At 44.1% G+C, this 14,502-nt stretch overlaps 1 protein-coding gene across 1 annotated transcript; it reads right to left on the bottom strand.

Annotated features, from left to right (window-relative positions):
- Positions 1-2,753: 2,753 nt before the first annotated feature.
- LOC308172928 (arrestin domain-containing protein 3-like) lies at positions 2,754-7,048 on the bottom strand (the record flags this gene model as incomplete). Its single annotated transcript, XM_080547894.1, has 6 exons — positions 2,754-2,872; positions 3,329-3,594; positions 4,212-4,314; positions 5,568-5,715; positions 6,632-6,698; positions 6,895-7,048. The coding sequence occupies 6 exons, from the start codon at positions 7,046-7,048 to the stop codon at positions 2,765-2,767; spliced, it is 846 nt and encodes a 281-aa protein (XP_080404020.1). The 3' UTR covers positions 2,754-2,764.
- Positions 7,049-14,502: the final 7,454 nt, after the last annotated feature.

Here is a 14,502-nt window from a genome sequence, read left to right on the forward strand (position 1 = left end):
TGTTGTGTTGTGGTGTGTTGTGTTGTGATGTGTTGTGGTGTGGCGTGCGGTGTGTTGGGTTGTGTTGTTTTTTAGTGTGGTGTGTTGTGTTGTGGTGTGTTGTGTTGTGGTGTGTCGTGGTGTGTTGTGATGTGTCGTGGTGTGTTGTGGTGTGTTGTGGTGTGTCGTGGTGTGGCGTGCGGTGTGTCGTGGTGTGTTGGGTTGGGTTGTTTTTTAGTGTGGTGTGTTGTGGTGTGGTGTGTTGGGTTGTGTTGTTTTTTAGTGTGGTGTGGTGTGTTGTGGTGTGTTGTGTTGTGGTGTGATGTGGTGTGTTGTGGTGTGTTGTGTTGTGGTGTGTTGTGGTGTGGTGTGGTGTGATGTGGTGTGGTGTGTTGTGTTGTGATGTGTCGTGGTGTGGTGTGGTGTGTTGTGGTGTGGTGTGTTGTGATGTGTTGTGGTGTGTTGTGTTGTGGTGTGGTGTGGTGTGTTGTGTTGTGGTGTGTTGTGGTGTGTTGTGTTGTGGTGTGTCGTGGTGTGGTGTGGTGTGTTGTGTTGTGGTGTGTCGTGGTGTGGTGTGTTGTTATTAACATACATTACACAGTACACAGTATACTTGAAACAAAGGCATTGTAACAGTACAAAAAAGGCAATTTCTCCCTCAGTCCTCATCTCCTATATGGTCCCCATTTCCAGCCTGTAAAGGCCTTTTTTATCAATACTCTTTCCTCACAACATTGAGACACACTTGAGTGGCAGTTAGTTAACAATTGACGCTATAGCATTGCAGAGACATGTACATAATATCTACCACACCGAGATGTTTATCTCATAAGCTAGGACAGATGTTAAGTCCTAGTATAGGAACATACTGTACACAGCGTATGTTGTGAAAAAGAAGGTATTCGTTGCATATTTTGACATCTAGAATTAAATGAAAGGAGGAAGCAATTTACCATGAGAGGAAGGGGGTTGTGGACTCATTTACCACTGGTACAGGGTTGTGGCACGAGCCAAATTGCTTTTCTACAACAGCCACCACATAATATAAAAAATAAATACACAGTTGTAACATTAAATTCATGTATTTACAAGTCCCATAAACAAGATCAACGATTGCATTGTAGGTCAGCACAGTGTTCTTAATCAGATCGATTGGGAGGCGCATTGATACTGGAAATGCGGTCTGAACTGAAGGTTGTTGGGATATTTACCACTGTTGGTAAATCAGAATCCAGTCAGAATCCAGTATCCAAACATGCTGTTGTCGAAACATTGATTTCTTCTGGCTGAGAGACAGAGGCTCCTGCTCAGATTTCCGGAAATAATATTGCATGTTTGACTTGTAAGAAACCATGATCCTCATAACTCAATGGCAAGAAATTCCTAAATTTCGTTGTTTGGTACCTGTACTGTAGCAATGACAATAAAGTCCATTCATTCATTCATTCATTCACTCATTCAAATTCATCAGTGGATTTAGACATTTCAATTACAATCAAAAAACATTTCCCCCTCTTAAGCACATTATGCACACTTAGAACAAATACAGTATGTATCTTCAGACATCGGAAAGTATGGCAGTACATATCTAATGGCAGTATGCAGCTCTTATGACAGTTGTGTGAAAGATGTGTATCTTATGTTCTTCGTTGAACATGACCCTGAGGCAAGCTATAGGCTTAGTATACATTAGATAAGGCAGCTTGGGGGTGTTAAAGAAGATCTTTATAACATGCCATTGTCACCATTGTGGCAATTATACAGTCTTAACATACAAAATACTTTCTTTAGCATGAAACAGATTTGTACAGACATACTGTACATAGATAAACTAAAACAATAGCCAGCTTGTAGTGGTTGGATTCTGCACCCACAACAATAGGGGTGCAACGGTTCTCGGTTTTGCATTGAATCGTACGGTCCGCCATCCACGGTTCAATACACACTTGACTAGTGCATGTCGGTTTTTCGGTTTGCAATGCGTTCCATTGAAAGTCGGAGGTCGAGTTTGTCTGGAACGCAGTTGCTTCCTGCTCAAATGTTTGTTCATGGCGAGCGGAGTTGAGAACATGGCAACAGTTTGAGGAAGCCCCGGATTGCTACAAATCTGCGTAGTGGGGTCCTTCGTTTCAGTTTTGGCACTGAAAACAATGATGAGGGAACGAAAACAGTGAGCAGAAAAGTTATTGCAAGCATTGCTTCACACGAGTCGTATAATTTTAATTTTAATTTTGCCATTTAGCAGACGCTTTTATCCAAAGCGACTTACAATTACGAATTACAGGGACATTCCCCCTGGAGTAACTGAGGGCTAAGTGCCTTACCCAAGGGCACACTAGTAGTGGTGTGGCTTCAGGCGGGATTTGAACTCACAACCTTCCGATCCCAAGTCCAACTCACTATCCACTAGACCACCACTACCCCTACCTATATTGTATATTATTATTTATTTATTTAAAATCCTTTCCTAGCACCAGGGGAGCCCCCCCTCCCAAATCTCGTTGTTTGGTACCTGTACTATATCAATGACAATAAAGACCATTCATTCATTCATTCATATGTGCAAAAGGCATATATGGGCTACCAGCTGTCATGGCTAAAGTGCACTTTAAAGTGGAATAAGGCAATATATATAAGTCAGTCCATTTATGTGTATATCCTTAAAAACAGCCAAAACTTTAAAAAGATATGCAAAGACGAGTGCTCAACCTTTACACGAGATTTAGGAAGAGCTTTTGGGAACCAAAACAGTGCTCTACACCGGACGTTCTTTAGCACCATAGGCTCAAATCCTACTATCCTGATATGGATCCTGATATGGAGGGGGAGCATCACACAGGATAACCGGGAACAGCACCTTGAGGTCATGGGAACCTCTGATAGGCAGACTCACCTGCACCAGAGAGAAGAGACACAAAGAGAACACATCAGAACAGATGGACTTAGTTGAGTGTGTGTGTGACGAAACAATGAAAGCGTTTGGTGATTTCGTGTGATGAAATGGTTCACAGATTTGTACCCCAGAGGTAGGGTACTAGTCAGATGAAGTATGATACGTTTTTAAGACCTAACAACTCATATTTAAGACCTTTTTGTGACTTAATGAGACCCCATGGGAACCCTCTTTATTTGACAAATTAGATTGTTTACAAATAGTAAAAAAAAAAAATATATATATATATCTTTTTAAATGACGGTATTGAAACGGGCACCGTTTCTATTTTCAAAAAACACGATTTACGGTATTACCGCCCAACCCCAGTTAGCATAACCAAATCAGCTTTTAAAAAGTAAGAAACAATATACATAACGAACAACCGACAAACATTATTTCCAGATTGATACTTACATCTACAGTGTAGTCGGCCTCCAGGATGCTACAGTTTGAAATGGTGAGTGCTGTATGGGCAGGGATGGGAAGAATCATCTCACTGTAGACTTCAGAGCTACCAGGGCTAACTGGTGTCCCATGCACTGTGGCCATATCCTTTAGGTGCGTTCTTCTACCTGACTGGTTGCCGGAAAATAACTGCAGTTTCTGAGAAAGGGTTGCTTTTGGAGTGACAGTCCGGGATGAGCCGTTACTCAACTCGCAAACGATTTTAACACACTCTCCTGAAGAGAAAACAGAGTCCAAGGTGTGACAATACGTGACGTTAGAATTATAAGGTTCTATCTCAATTTTTGTCAAAATTGAGTTTTTTACATAATCTGATCCATTAGGTGTTTATTAATGCCTGTGTGGTGTTACTTTTAAAATGTTGACATTTTTTAGGTAGTAATTCATTAAAAAAAAGGTTCCATCTCACAAAACATAATGGAATGTAAAAACTTTGACGCTCAATATCTCTGAACTACCCTAAACGGAGATAGAACCTTATAATTCTAAGCTCACGAATAGTCTACTTTGTTGATTTTGTTCAGACACTTATCCTTTACTCTTGACATGAGACTAAAGTACAACAGCGTAAGCACGAACACAGACAAACACAATAAAATAGGGTGACTGGAGTTAGGAAACATGCGAAATATAATATACTGTAAATTTCACGAATTCCTTGCAATCCAAACTTAAAATGGCCACGATGATACTCCAATAGAACCATGTTCAAAAACCATAGAGCTAGGATTTTGTTTCAAGTCAGTGTTTAGTAAAGCTAAAGATATACACAAAAGCTATAGATATACACAAAACAAGACAAAGACCTTTCAGAGTTGTTTGTCTACCGTACCTGGAACAAATCCTTTCTTCTCCAGACGGATATTCATTGAGATGAGGCCCGAGGCCCAACATAGGCAGCACACGGTCTTGCTGTTGGAGCCTGCAAGAGGGGCCTTTCACAACAGAGGCAGGGGAGTCATGATCAACATCTTCACAGGCATTTTTCTTTATTTCTATCAGAAAATAGAAATGAGTTTCATCCCGTAGTATGGGGGAATGGGGGCAGGGAGTTATTGGTTGTTTACCATTTGTAGGAATGTTGTTACATGAATGAATGAATGAATGATTGAATGAATCTTTTTATTTCGAACATGATTTAAAATAATAAAAGAACAAATAACTAATACGAACAGTACAGGCCTATCAATGTACATGCCTTTGATTTTTGGGAAGGTTGTAGCTTACTCCCGCTATGTTTTGAAACAGCAGTCCCATTTATTGTTTTAGGCGGACACTTCAACCTGGGTAGTAGGTAATAGACTTGTCCTTAACTTTAATCTCTAAGATCTCTTATCTCTAAAACTAAAAGCATTGTGTTGGGAACAAGACACAAACCCAACGCTGGATTTAAAGTTATGTAATTCAACAGCTCAACAAGTTGAAAGTACTAAGCTCCTTTTGAGTGATGCTGGATTGCACACTATCTTGGTCTCACCATATTAACTACACTGTCTCAGAGATGGGAAGGGCAGTAGGTGTTTCGAGAAAATGTGCTTCTTTTGTTGCTCGTCCCCTCTCTGTCAGATTGTTCAAAGTTTCGTTTTTCACCTAGACTATTGCTCTATGGCCTGGTCATCTGCAGCAAGTAGTGAACTTGGCGAGCTCCAGGTTGTCTAGAACAGGGCAGCACGTTTGGTCCTGGGTTGTTCACTAACGGTCCAACGTGAGCCGCATGCATGCATGTCTCTCCTGGCTTACAGTTGACAATAGGTTGTCTTTCAATACACTTGTATTGTTTAAATCAGTCATGAGTAGTAAAACTCCTGTTTTTATATTGCGACACTTGGTTTATAGTAGTACTGTGCATGATCATAACACTAGACTAGAGGATCCAGCAACGGGCAGCTGGTTCTCCCTCATTCGAGAAGTAATGCTTTACGGAGGACGTTCATTTATAGATCATCATCTCTCTGGAATAACCTGCCTCCAAACCTCTGCTGCATTTAAAGTAAATCGTTTTTTAAAAAATAATCTTATATCTTATTTAATACTTTAAATTGTTTTACTGGTTGTGCTGTTTTGTAAGGTGTGTTTTGTCTTACATGTCAATGTAGGTGTCCATTTGTTAGTTTTCTTGATAATTAATTATTTCCCAAAGTTATGATTAGGTAGAGATATGCTGTATAGTGTGTAGAGACAGTCTTACCAGCAGCTGTGGGTGATTGGCATCTATGTGGCTTACAAAGTTGAATTCAGTCTCAAACTCCTTGACAATGTGCCAGGGTCGGTGTATCTCTACCTTTAGAGAGTACGTTATATTCCCATTAAATCCATGAAAGGTGGATGGAAAGTCTCTGAATGAATGGAGAAGTGCAAACATTTGGTCAGGTGTGTGTGTTTACATTTACATTTACATGTTGGCATTTAGCAGACGCCTTATTCCAAAGCGACTTACAATCAATACATTTGAATACTAAGCAAGTGAATCAGCAATCCACCATTCGTTGCAGGAAGAGTAATCTAGCTCGGGCCCAGGGCCACTGATAGAAGAAAAAACCTTCTCCCTATCGCCTTCTACTAAAACTTTTTTTTTCTGGAGAAACTGAGAAACAGTACAAGGGGGGCAATAGAAGTTCTTAGGGACACAGTAGAGGGGAAAGCGGGTGTCTTTAGGAGACGTAGTGGTGAGGGTCAGAAGATATCTCAGGAGGAGCAGTTAAGATGTAACTGTATAGTGTGTGTGTGTGTGTGTGTGTGTGTGTGTGTGTGTGTGTGTGTGTGTGTGTGTGTGTGTGTGTGTGTGTGTGTGTGTGTGTGTGTGTGTGTGTGTGTGTGTGTGTGTGTGTGTGTGTGTGTGTGTGTGTGTGTGTGTGTGTGTGTGTGTGTGTGTGTGTGTGTGTGTGTGTGTGTGTGTGTGTGTGTGTGTGTGTGTGTGTGTGTGTGTGTGTGTGTGTGTGTGTGTGTGTGTGTGTGTGTGTGTGTGTGTGTGTGTGTGTGTGTGTGTGTGTGTGTGTGTGTGTGTGTGTGTGTGTGTGTGTGTGTGTGTGTGTGTGTGTGTGTGTGTGTGTGTGTGTGTGTGTGTGTGTGTGTGTGTGTGTGTGTGTGTGTGTGTGTGTGTGTGTGTGTGTGTGTGTGTGTGTGTGTGTGTGTGTGTGTGTGTGTGTGTGTGTGTGTGTGTGTGTGTGTGTGTGTGTGTGTGTGTGTGTAGGTCAATAAAGCATCATACAATCTCAGTGTTGACAAACTTGTATAGGACCGGCTACTACACACCCTTGTGGGATTTGACAGGTGAATGGATACACATGGGCTCCTGGTTGAAGTACTGTGTGACCAACCACTGGGGATGGAGAACAGAAGCACAATTAAAAAGACAGACAGACAGACACACACACACACTGAATGATATGCATTGCACACGTGTTTACAATGTAACACAATTCGGTAATTGTAAACAAGCTCATGTATGCATGCATTGCCATTAGTGTACCAGAATACAAAGCTGAAAGCTCAATATTATTATGCGTTATGTATACCATTTCGTGGCAAGACTATATGACGTGAATTGAAGAAATTTTCTGTGTAGTTTGATTTGGCGTTCAACTGGACCTTGGCTGAGCCTCTGAGCAACAATGTTAGGGAATTGATCTTCGCCTCCTTGGAAAGCTCGAAGGTAATGTGACCATTCATATTGTCGCCAGCTGAGAAACTGCGTCTCTCATTTGAGGCGTTAAAATTAATAGCGAAATTCTTAAACCCAACTCCAAACATCTTAAAACTTTAATGCTAACAGAATCTCTTGCCCATGTCGCCCTCTCTGCTCTGTGTTAGGACTTCAACGCAGTTGTTTTCTTTCTTTTGAAGACTGCGCAAGCGCGGAATGCGTAAGGGCGTGTCTTGTGTTAACCCCTTAACGTCACAATGGCTAACCATATGACGTCACAATGGCTCCCCTGAGGTGGTCTGGGGGCAGCGGTGAGACCTAGGCTCACTTGTTACCTGGACACTGTTGGACACACACCTCTCAGACTATCCAGCAAGACTACTACTACTACTACTACTACCTACTAGAACCACAGAGACCTTCATTTTCAGACAGCCTCACCCACACAGAAGATGGTCAGTCTGGAACACCCGGCCTGGGCCAGAGTAGGAATGGAGATCACCTCAGACGAGCTGAACAAGATGCTGGAGAGCAAGGAGGACTACAAAACCTCCATCCTGGAGACCTGGATGCCTGACCTGGGCTGCACCACCCTGCTTCTCAGCGTGGCCGCCCTGGTCCTCTTCCTCTTCCTCATCTACCTGTGGGTCACCAAGAGGAGGAGCCCTGGACAGCCTTTCCAGGGCCAATGTGGACTCCTGTACTTTCAGGGAAAGGGCTTCCAGCTGCAGGACCAGGTCCATCTGGAGAGAAGATGGACAGAAGGGAGCAGCGCATGTGGAGGAGGAGGGCCATGGAGAAGAGAACCCTCACAGTTGCAGGAGCAGGTCCATCTGAAGAGAAGATGGTCAGAAGGGAGCAGCGCATCGCCGCCCATGTGGAGGAGGAGGGCCATGGAGAAGAGAACCCTCAGCAACTGAGGACCTGATGAATGCTCATCTTTCTGCTAAATGTAGTTTGGCACTAAGTAGGTTAAACATATGATGAGCATTGCAATAATTTCTTTCAATAAAGTTTCAATAAAGTTTCAACAAAACTTGTGAAATTATCATTTTCTTCTCTCTGGGGTTTTTATTAAGAGAGTGATGTGCTCTTATAAACCCTGCTGGTGGTTCTGTTACACTTATAACAAGGTAAGGTAATATCTTCTTAAATCAATTAATGAAATTGAGTTTAGCAGCCTACCTGCCAGTCCTTTCAAGACACTTATTGGCAGTAGCCTATTCGAATTTCAGAATCAATATCAATAATTATAATAATAATAATAATAACCTTTTTAAGAGCTATACACAGTGCCCCACGCCGCCACGCGTCGCTGTCGCTTCTGTATCGATAGACTAGATTTTGACAATAGCCGACCGCTGGCTGCAATGTACATTAATATCCACAGGGAGGCAGTGTCGTATCTCTTTAAATAAACCGTGAGTTTTTATTTTTATTTTTGTGTAAATGTACGTCTGTACGAATAGTCCATTAAGAGCCGTGTGTTTTTTTTAAAAAAAAATACTATTTAAAAATAGTAGCATATTTCATAACAAATGGTATCGCTCTGTAAAAACCACCCCTCTGTTGCATGTAGTCCTTCTCCATTTTACCCCAAAAATGTTTCATACTTTCATCAAGTTTACTAGGCCATTTCAATGACTCTAACATGATCTATTCACTGGATGTCTGGTGCTGAAAGCCCTAGGTAACACAATGTGATGTGCTATATACATTGTCTGTAGTGTTCTTTGAAGGGCATTGGTGACGACCATGCCATGGAATGGCTTCTCCGTGATGTCTTGGTGAAACCGCTTCACCTGAGGCTCATTTACATTCACACACCCACGGGAACATCCCATGTTCCATGTCTCGCTCACGATGGTGAAAACCTTTTAATGTATTATCTATTTGACCAGGATGACCTCAATGACACTGTTCTGCTGCCTTCATTGTGCAAGTTAAATCAAGTAGGCCTACACCTCAAGTTTTATTGAGCAGATATTCGAAACCATATCAAATAGGCTTAACAATGTATGGATGTTGTATAGGTCTGCTATATTTGATTCTGTAGTGTTCATTGTGGTGTGTACCGTTGTTGTGGTGTGGTGTGTTGTATTGTGTTGTGGTGTGGTGTGGTGTGTTGTATTGTGTTGTGGTGTGGATGTGGTGTGTTGTGTTGTCGTATGGTGTGTTGGGTTGTGTTGTTTTTTAGTGTGTTGTGGTGTGTTGTGATGTGTTGGGTTGTGTTGTTTTTTAGTGTGGTGTGGTGTGTTGGGTTGTGTTGTTTTTTAGTGTGGTGTGTTGTGATGTGGTGTGGTGTGTTGGGTTGTGTTGTTTTTTAGTGTGGTGTGGTATGGTGTGGTGTTGTGGTGTGTCGTGGTGTGGTGGTGTGTTGTGTTGTGTTATGTTGTCGTGTGATGTGTTGGGTTGTGTTGTTTTTTAGTGTGGTGTGTTGTGTTGTGGTGTGGTGTGGTGTGTTGTGGTGTGCTGTGCTGTGGTGTGTCGTGGTGTGGTGGTGTGTCGTGGTGTGGTGGTGTGGTGTGTTGTGGTGTGGTGTGCTGTGGTGTGGTGTGTTGTGGTGTGTCGTGTTGTCGTGTGGTGTGTTGGGTTGTGGTGTGTCATGGTGTGGTGTGGTGTGTTGTGTTGTGTTGTGATGTGTTGTGGTGTGGTGCAGTGTGTTGTGGTGTGGTGTGGTGTGGTGTGTTGTGGTGTGGTGTGTTGTGGTGTGGTGGTGTGGTGTGGTGTGGTGTGGTGTGTTGTGGTGTGTCGTGGTGTGTCGTGTTGTTGTGTGGTGTGTTGGGTTGTGTTGTTTTTTAGTGTGGTGTGGTGTGTTGTGGTGTGTTGTGTTGTGTTGTGTTGTCGTGTGGTGTGTTGGGTTGTGTTGTTTTTTAGTGTGGTGTGGTGTGGTGTGTTGTGTTGTGGTGTGGTGTGTTGGGTTGTGTTGTTTTTTAGTGTGGTGTGGTGTGGTGTGTTGTGTTGTTGTGTGGTGTGTTGGGTTGTGTTGTTTTTTAGTGTGGTGTGGTGTGTTGTGGTGTGTTGTGGTGTGGTGTGTTGTGGTGTGTTGTGGTGTGGTTTGGTGTGTCGTGGTGTGTTGTGGTGTGTCGTGGTGTGTTGTGTTGTGGTGTGTTGTGATGTGTTGTGGTGTGGTGTGTTGTGGTGTGGTATGGTGTGTTGTGATGTGGTGTGGTGTGTTGTGTTGTGGTGTGTTGTGGTGTGATGTGTTGTGGTGTGTTGTGATGTGGTGTGGTGTGATGTGTTGTGTTGTGGTGTGGTGTGGTGTGGTGTGTCGTGGTGTGGTTTGGTGTGTCATGGTGTGGTGTGTCGTGGATTTGTGTTATTACTCAGAGATAGGAGTCCTTCATTTCCTGCTGCAGAGCGCCGCCGCCTTATTGAAAGGGAAGGGTGAGGAAGCAGGAGCTGTCTCCTGTCAGGGCTGATTACCACACACACACACACACACACACACACAAACACACACACACACACACACAGACAGATGCACAAACACACACATGTTCACACATACGCACAAAGGCACAAGCATACGCACACGCATGGTCACACACGCACTCACACATGCAGGCGTACACACATACACATGCAGCCACACACACACACAGACACACACACACGTAGGCATACAGGCATACACACACAGGCACAAGCATACAAACATGCACGGTCGCACACAAGCACACACACACACGCACACGCACACGCAATCAGATTGCAATATGTCCTATACGTCAGGTCTGTCAATCAAGGGTTAACACCTTCAGGTCTGTTAATCAAGTCACCATCAAGTCTGTCAATCACAGGTCTGTCAATCAAGTCAAGTCTGTCAATCAAGTTAACACCGTCAGGTCTGTCAATCAAGTCAAGTCTGTCAATCAAGTTAACATCGTCAGGTCTGTCAATCAAGTTAACACCGTCAAGTCTGTCAATCAAGTTAACACTGTCAGGTCCCCCCAGATTGTCATTGTATAATATCATATATATACCGTGTGTGTATATATATATATATTTATATATACATATTATAATAATAATTTGCACTCTGGTCCAAAACAACTTGCAGACACTCCAGACCAATTCATATTGTGTCATGGTTAGGGTTAAAGACTCTCTAAAGACTTGTCTGCATTATTGTTTCTGAAAGGTTATGCTGTAATACGCTTTCGCATTTTCATTGCCATTGTTACAAAAATAATAAAGTGGATCACAGCGTAGTAAAGTCACTTTTCAAAAATATATTGCAGAAGAGGTCTTCAGAGGGGCGTTCTGTCATAATATTAGTTGGTTTGGAGTGTCTGCAAGGAGTTTATTTCCAGAATGAATGGGGCTCAAAATATGACTACCGGTACTCAATAACTAAAAACTGTGGGCTAATCAACTACATCCAAGGTCAGAGCCAAACCAGGACATTTTTTAAAAGGTGGAACCTCACTTTAAGCAGGAAAAGTCGTAGGCCTACTTTACTGTTAACATTCCTTAATTACTCCGAAAGGAATGACTCTACATTACACTCTAACCACTGGGGGACACTAGAGACTAAAACACAAACAGGCTGAGCTTGTTTATCTATCCATACCTGCCTCCATCTCACTAAGTGTGTGTGTGTGTGTGTGTGTGTGTGTGTGTGTGTGTGTTTGTTTGCGTGTGTGTGTGTGTGTGTGTGTGCGTTTGCGTGTGTGTTTACACATGCATGTGCGTATGTGTGTGTGTGCGTATGTGTGTGTGTGTGTGTGTGTGTGTGTGTGTGTTTGTTTACAGCGTGTGTGAGTGTCAAAACGAATGAGGTGAAACTCTTGAGTATGTGTGAAAGTGTGTGCACGGGTGTGTGTTTGCTTGCACGTGTTTGTCCGTTTATGTGTGTGTGTGTGTGTGTGTGTGTGTGTGTGTGTGTGTGTGTGTGTGTATGTGTGTGCGTGCGTGTGTGTGTGTGTGTGTGTGTGTGTGTGTGAGTGTGTGTGTGTACCCCACCACTGTCTGAATCCCCATTTTACGACCCTGAAAACGACATGGATCTCTCTCTGCGGTCACCATAGTTTTAATATCTGCGTCTATCTTTAACATCATCAGCCCATAAAGGCACATGGCCCTCCAGCGTGCACATGGGCCCACCTCCATTACTGAGGGCACAGTGTAATCCCTGGATTAAGGTTAACGATCGTCTCTAACCATACTGCTGTTATTAGGGTTGGCACCGAACACGACAATAAAGCGGCTGTGGTCATACCCAGGCAGACACGCTGTGCCACCAGAGGGGATAGAAGTGGAGGACAGGGGGGTTTTACTGCATCTTGGGAGTAGACTGAACTTTGGGTGTGGAGCTCGGCTGTGCGGAGATACATTCCTCCACAAACATTTGTTTTTTGAAGTCAGGTTTTTGAAGATTCCCTGGTTCAACCCTGGTGGGTTTGGGGTTTATGATCTCTCTGTGTTTGATGGTGAAAGGGGGGGTATGGAAGTCATTGGCGTTTAAGTCGTTGGTGTTTACAAATAGAAAACATGCAAGTGTAGGAAGAGGGGGATTTTTCTGGGGCTGTTCACACTACCATGCTGGTCTGCCTCAGATATTTCTTTTTTGATGTTGCCCTTTTTAGCGCTGTTTCAGCAGCTATGGTGGATGCGTAACCAGGCCAGCCCAGTACAGCTCAGCTCAGTTCAGCTCTGAAGTGTGAATTAACGTTCTCAAATGTTAGGAACACGACTCGCATCCTCTTCTCCGCCCCTCCAAAAGCATTGGAGGAGAAGATGTAAGGGAAGGACCTTCGACTTTCTCCGATGTTTTTTCAGTAGGACGCGAGGGGAGGATGAGGGGAAGGACAGGGGGGAAGACAGAGGAGAGGACATGAGGGGAGGATGGAGGAGAGGACACAAGAGGAGAGGAGAGGAGAGGAGGCAAGAGGAGAGGGGAGGACGCGAGGAGTCTGAGGGTCTCTGTGGTGGAAGAACAGTTGGTTCTTAACCAGGATGTTGCCTGAGATGTCCTCTAGAGAGCAGTATTGATCTGCTCTCTCAGTAGACAACATCAATAGATGTACATTTACATTCACATTTAAGTCATTTATGTAACATGTTAGGGGGTGGTAATGTAGGGTGGTAGGGGGTGGTAATGTATGGTGTTAGGGGGTGGTAATGTAGGTTGTTAGGGGGTGGTAATGTAGGGTGTTAGGGGTGGTAATGTAGGGTTTTAGGGCTGGTAATGTAGGGTGTTAGAGGGTGGTAATGAAGGGTGTTAGGGGGTGGTAATGTAGGATATTAGGGGGTGGAAATGTAGGGTGTTAGGGGTGGTAATGTAGGGTGTTAGAGGGTGGTAATGTAGGGTGTTAGAGGGTGGTAATGTAGGGTGTTAGGGGGTGGTAATGTAGGGTGTTAGGGGTGGTAATGTAAGGTGTTAGGGGGGTAATGTAGGATGTGTGAGGAGGTGATAATGTAGGGTGTTAGGGGGTGGTAATGTAGGTTGTTAGGGGTTGGTAATGTAGGGTGTTAGGGGGTGGTAATGAAGGGTGTTAGGGGTGGTAATGTAGGGTGTTAAGGGTGGTAACGTGGGATGTGTGAGGAGGTGGTGGTAATGTAGGGTGTTAGGGGTGGTAATGTATGTATGTCATCCATCTGATCAGCTAACAAGCCAGCTAGTCAGTCAGTCATCCAGTCATTCAGTCATCCAGTCAACCAGTCAACCAGTCAGTCAGACATCCAGTCAGTAAGTCATCCAGTCAACAAGCCAGTCATCCAGTCAGTCAGTCATCCAGTCAACCAGCCAGTCAACCAGCCAGTCAGTCATTCAGTCATCCAGTCAACCAGTCAGTCATCCAGTCAGTCGGTCATCCAGTCAACCAGCCAGTCATCCAGTCAGTCAGTCATCCAGTAAACCAGCCAGTCATCCAGTAAACCTGCCAGTCATCCAGTAAACCAGCCAGTCATCCAGTCAGTCAGTCATCCAGTCAGTCAGTCATCCAGTCATCCAGTCAGTCAGTCATCCAGTCAGTCAGTGATCCAGTCAACCAGTCAGTCAGTCATCCAGTCCACCAGTCAGTTAGCCAGTCATCCAGTTAGTCAGTCATCCAGTCAACCAGTCAGTCAGTCATCCAGTCATCCAGTCAACCAGTCAGTCAGTCATCCAGTCATCCAGTCAGCCAGTCAGTCAGTCATCCAGTCAGTCAACCAGCCAGTCATCCAGTCAACCAGCCAGTCCAGGTGTGATCTGGGGAATGCTGGCAGAAGCCCAGGAGGTTTATGGGATAGCGTGTCTCTGTGGAGACGATCGGGGCGGCTTGCATTCCTCCTGGTGAACACCTTTTACGGTCTCTCTCTCTAGCTCCCTCTCTTTTCATCCACCTCTCCCTCCCTCCCCCCCCCACCCCCCTCCCTCCGGCAGACATGAAAGCATAGGCAGGAGGAGAGAGAGAGGGATGTTTTATCTCCACAAGGCTTGCCTTAAGCACAGGCCACTTAAGAAGAGAGAGAGAGAGAGAGATAAATGGGTAGA

The sequence above is a fragment of the Nansenia antarctica genome (genome assembly GCF_963989245.1).
Source record: "Nansenia antarctica genome assembly, chromosome: 1".
Classification (NCBI taxonomy): Eukaryota; Metazoa; Chordata; class Actinopteri; order Argentiniformes; family Microstomatidae; genus Nansenia; species Nansenia antarctica.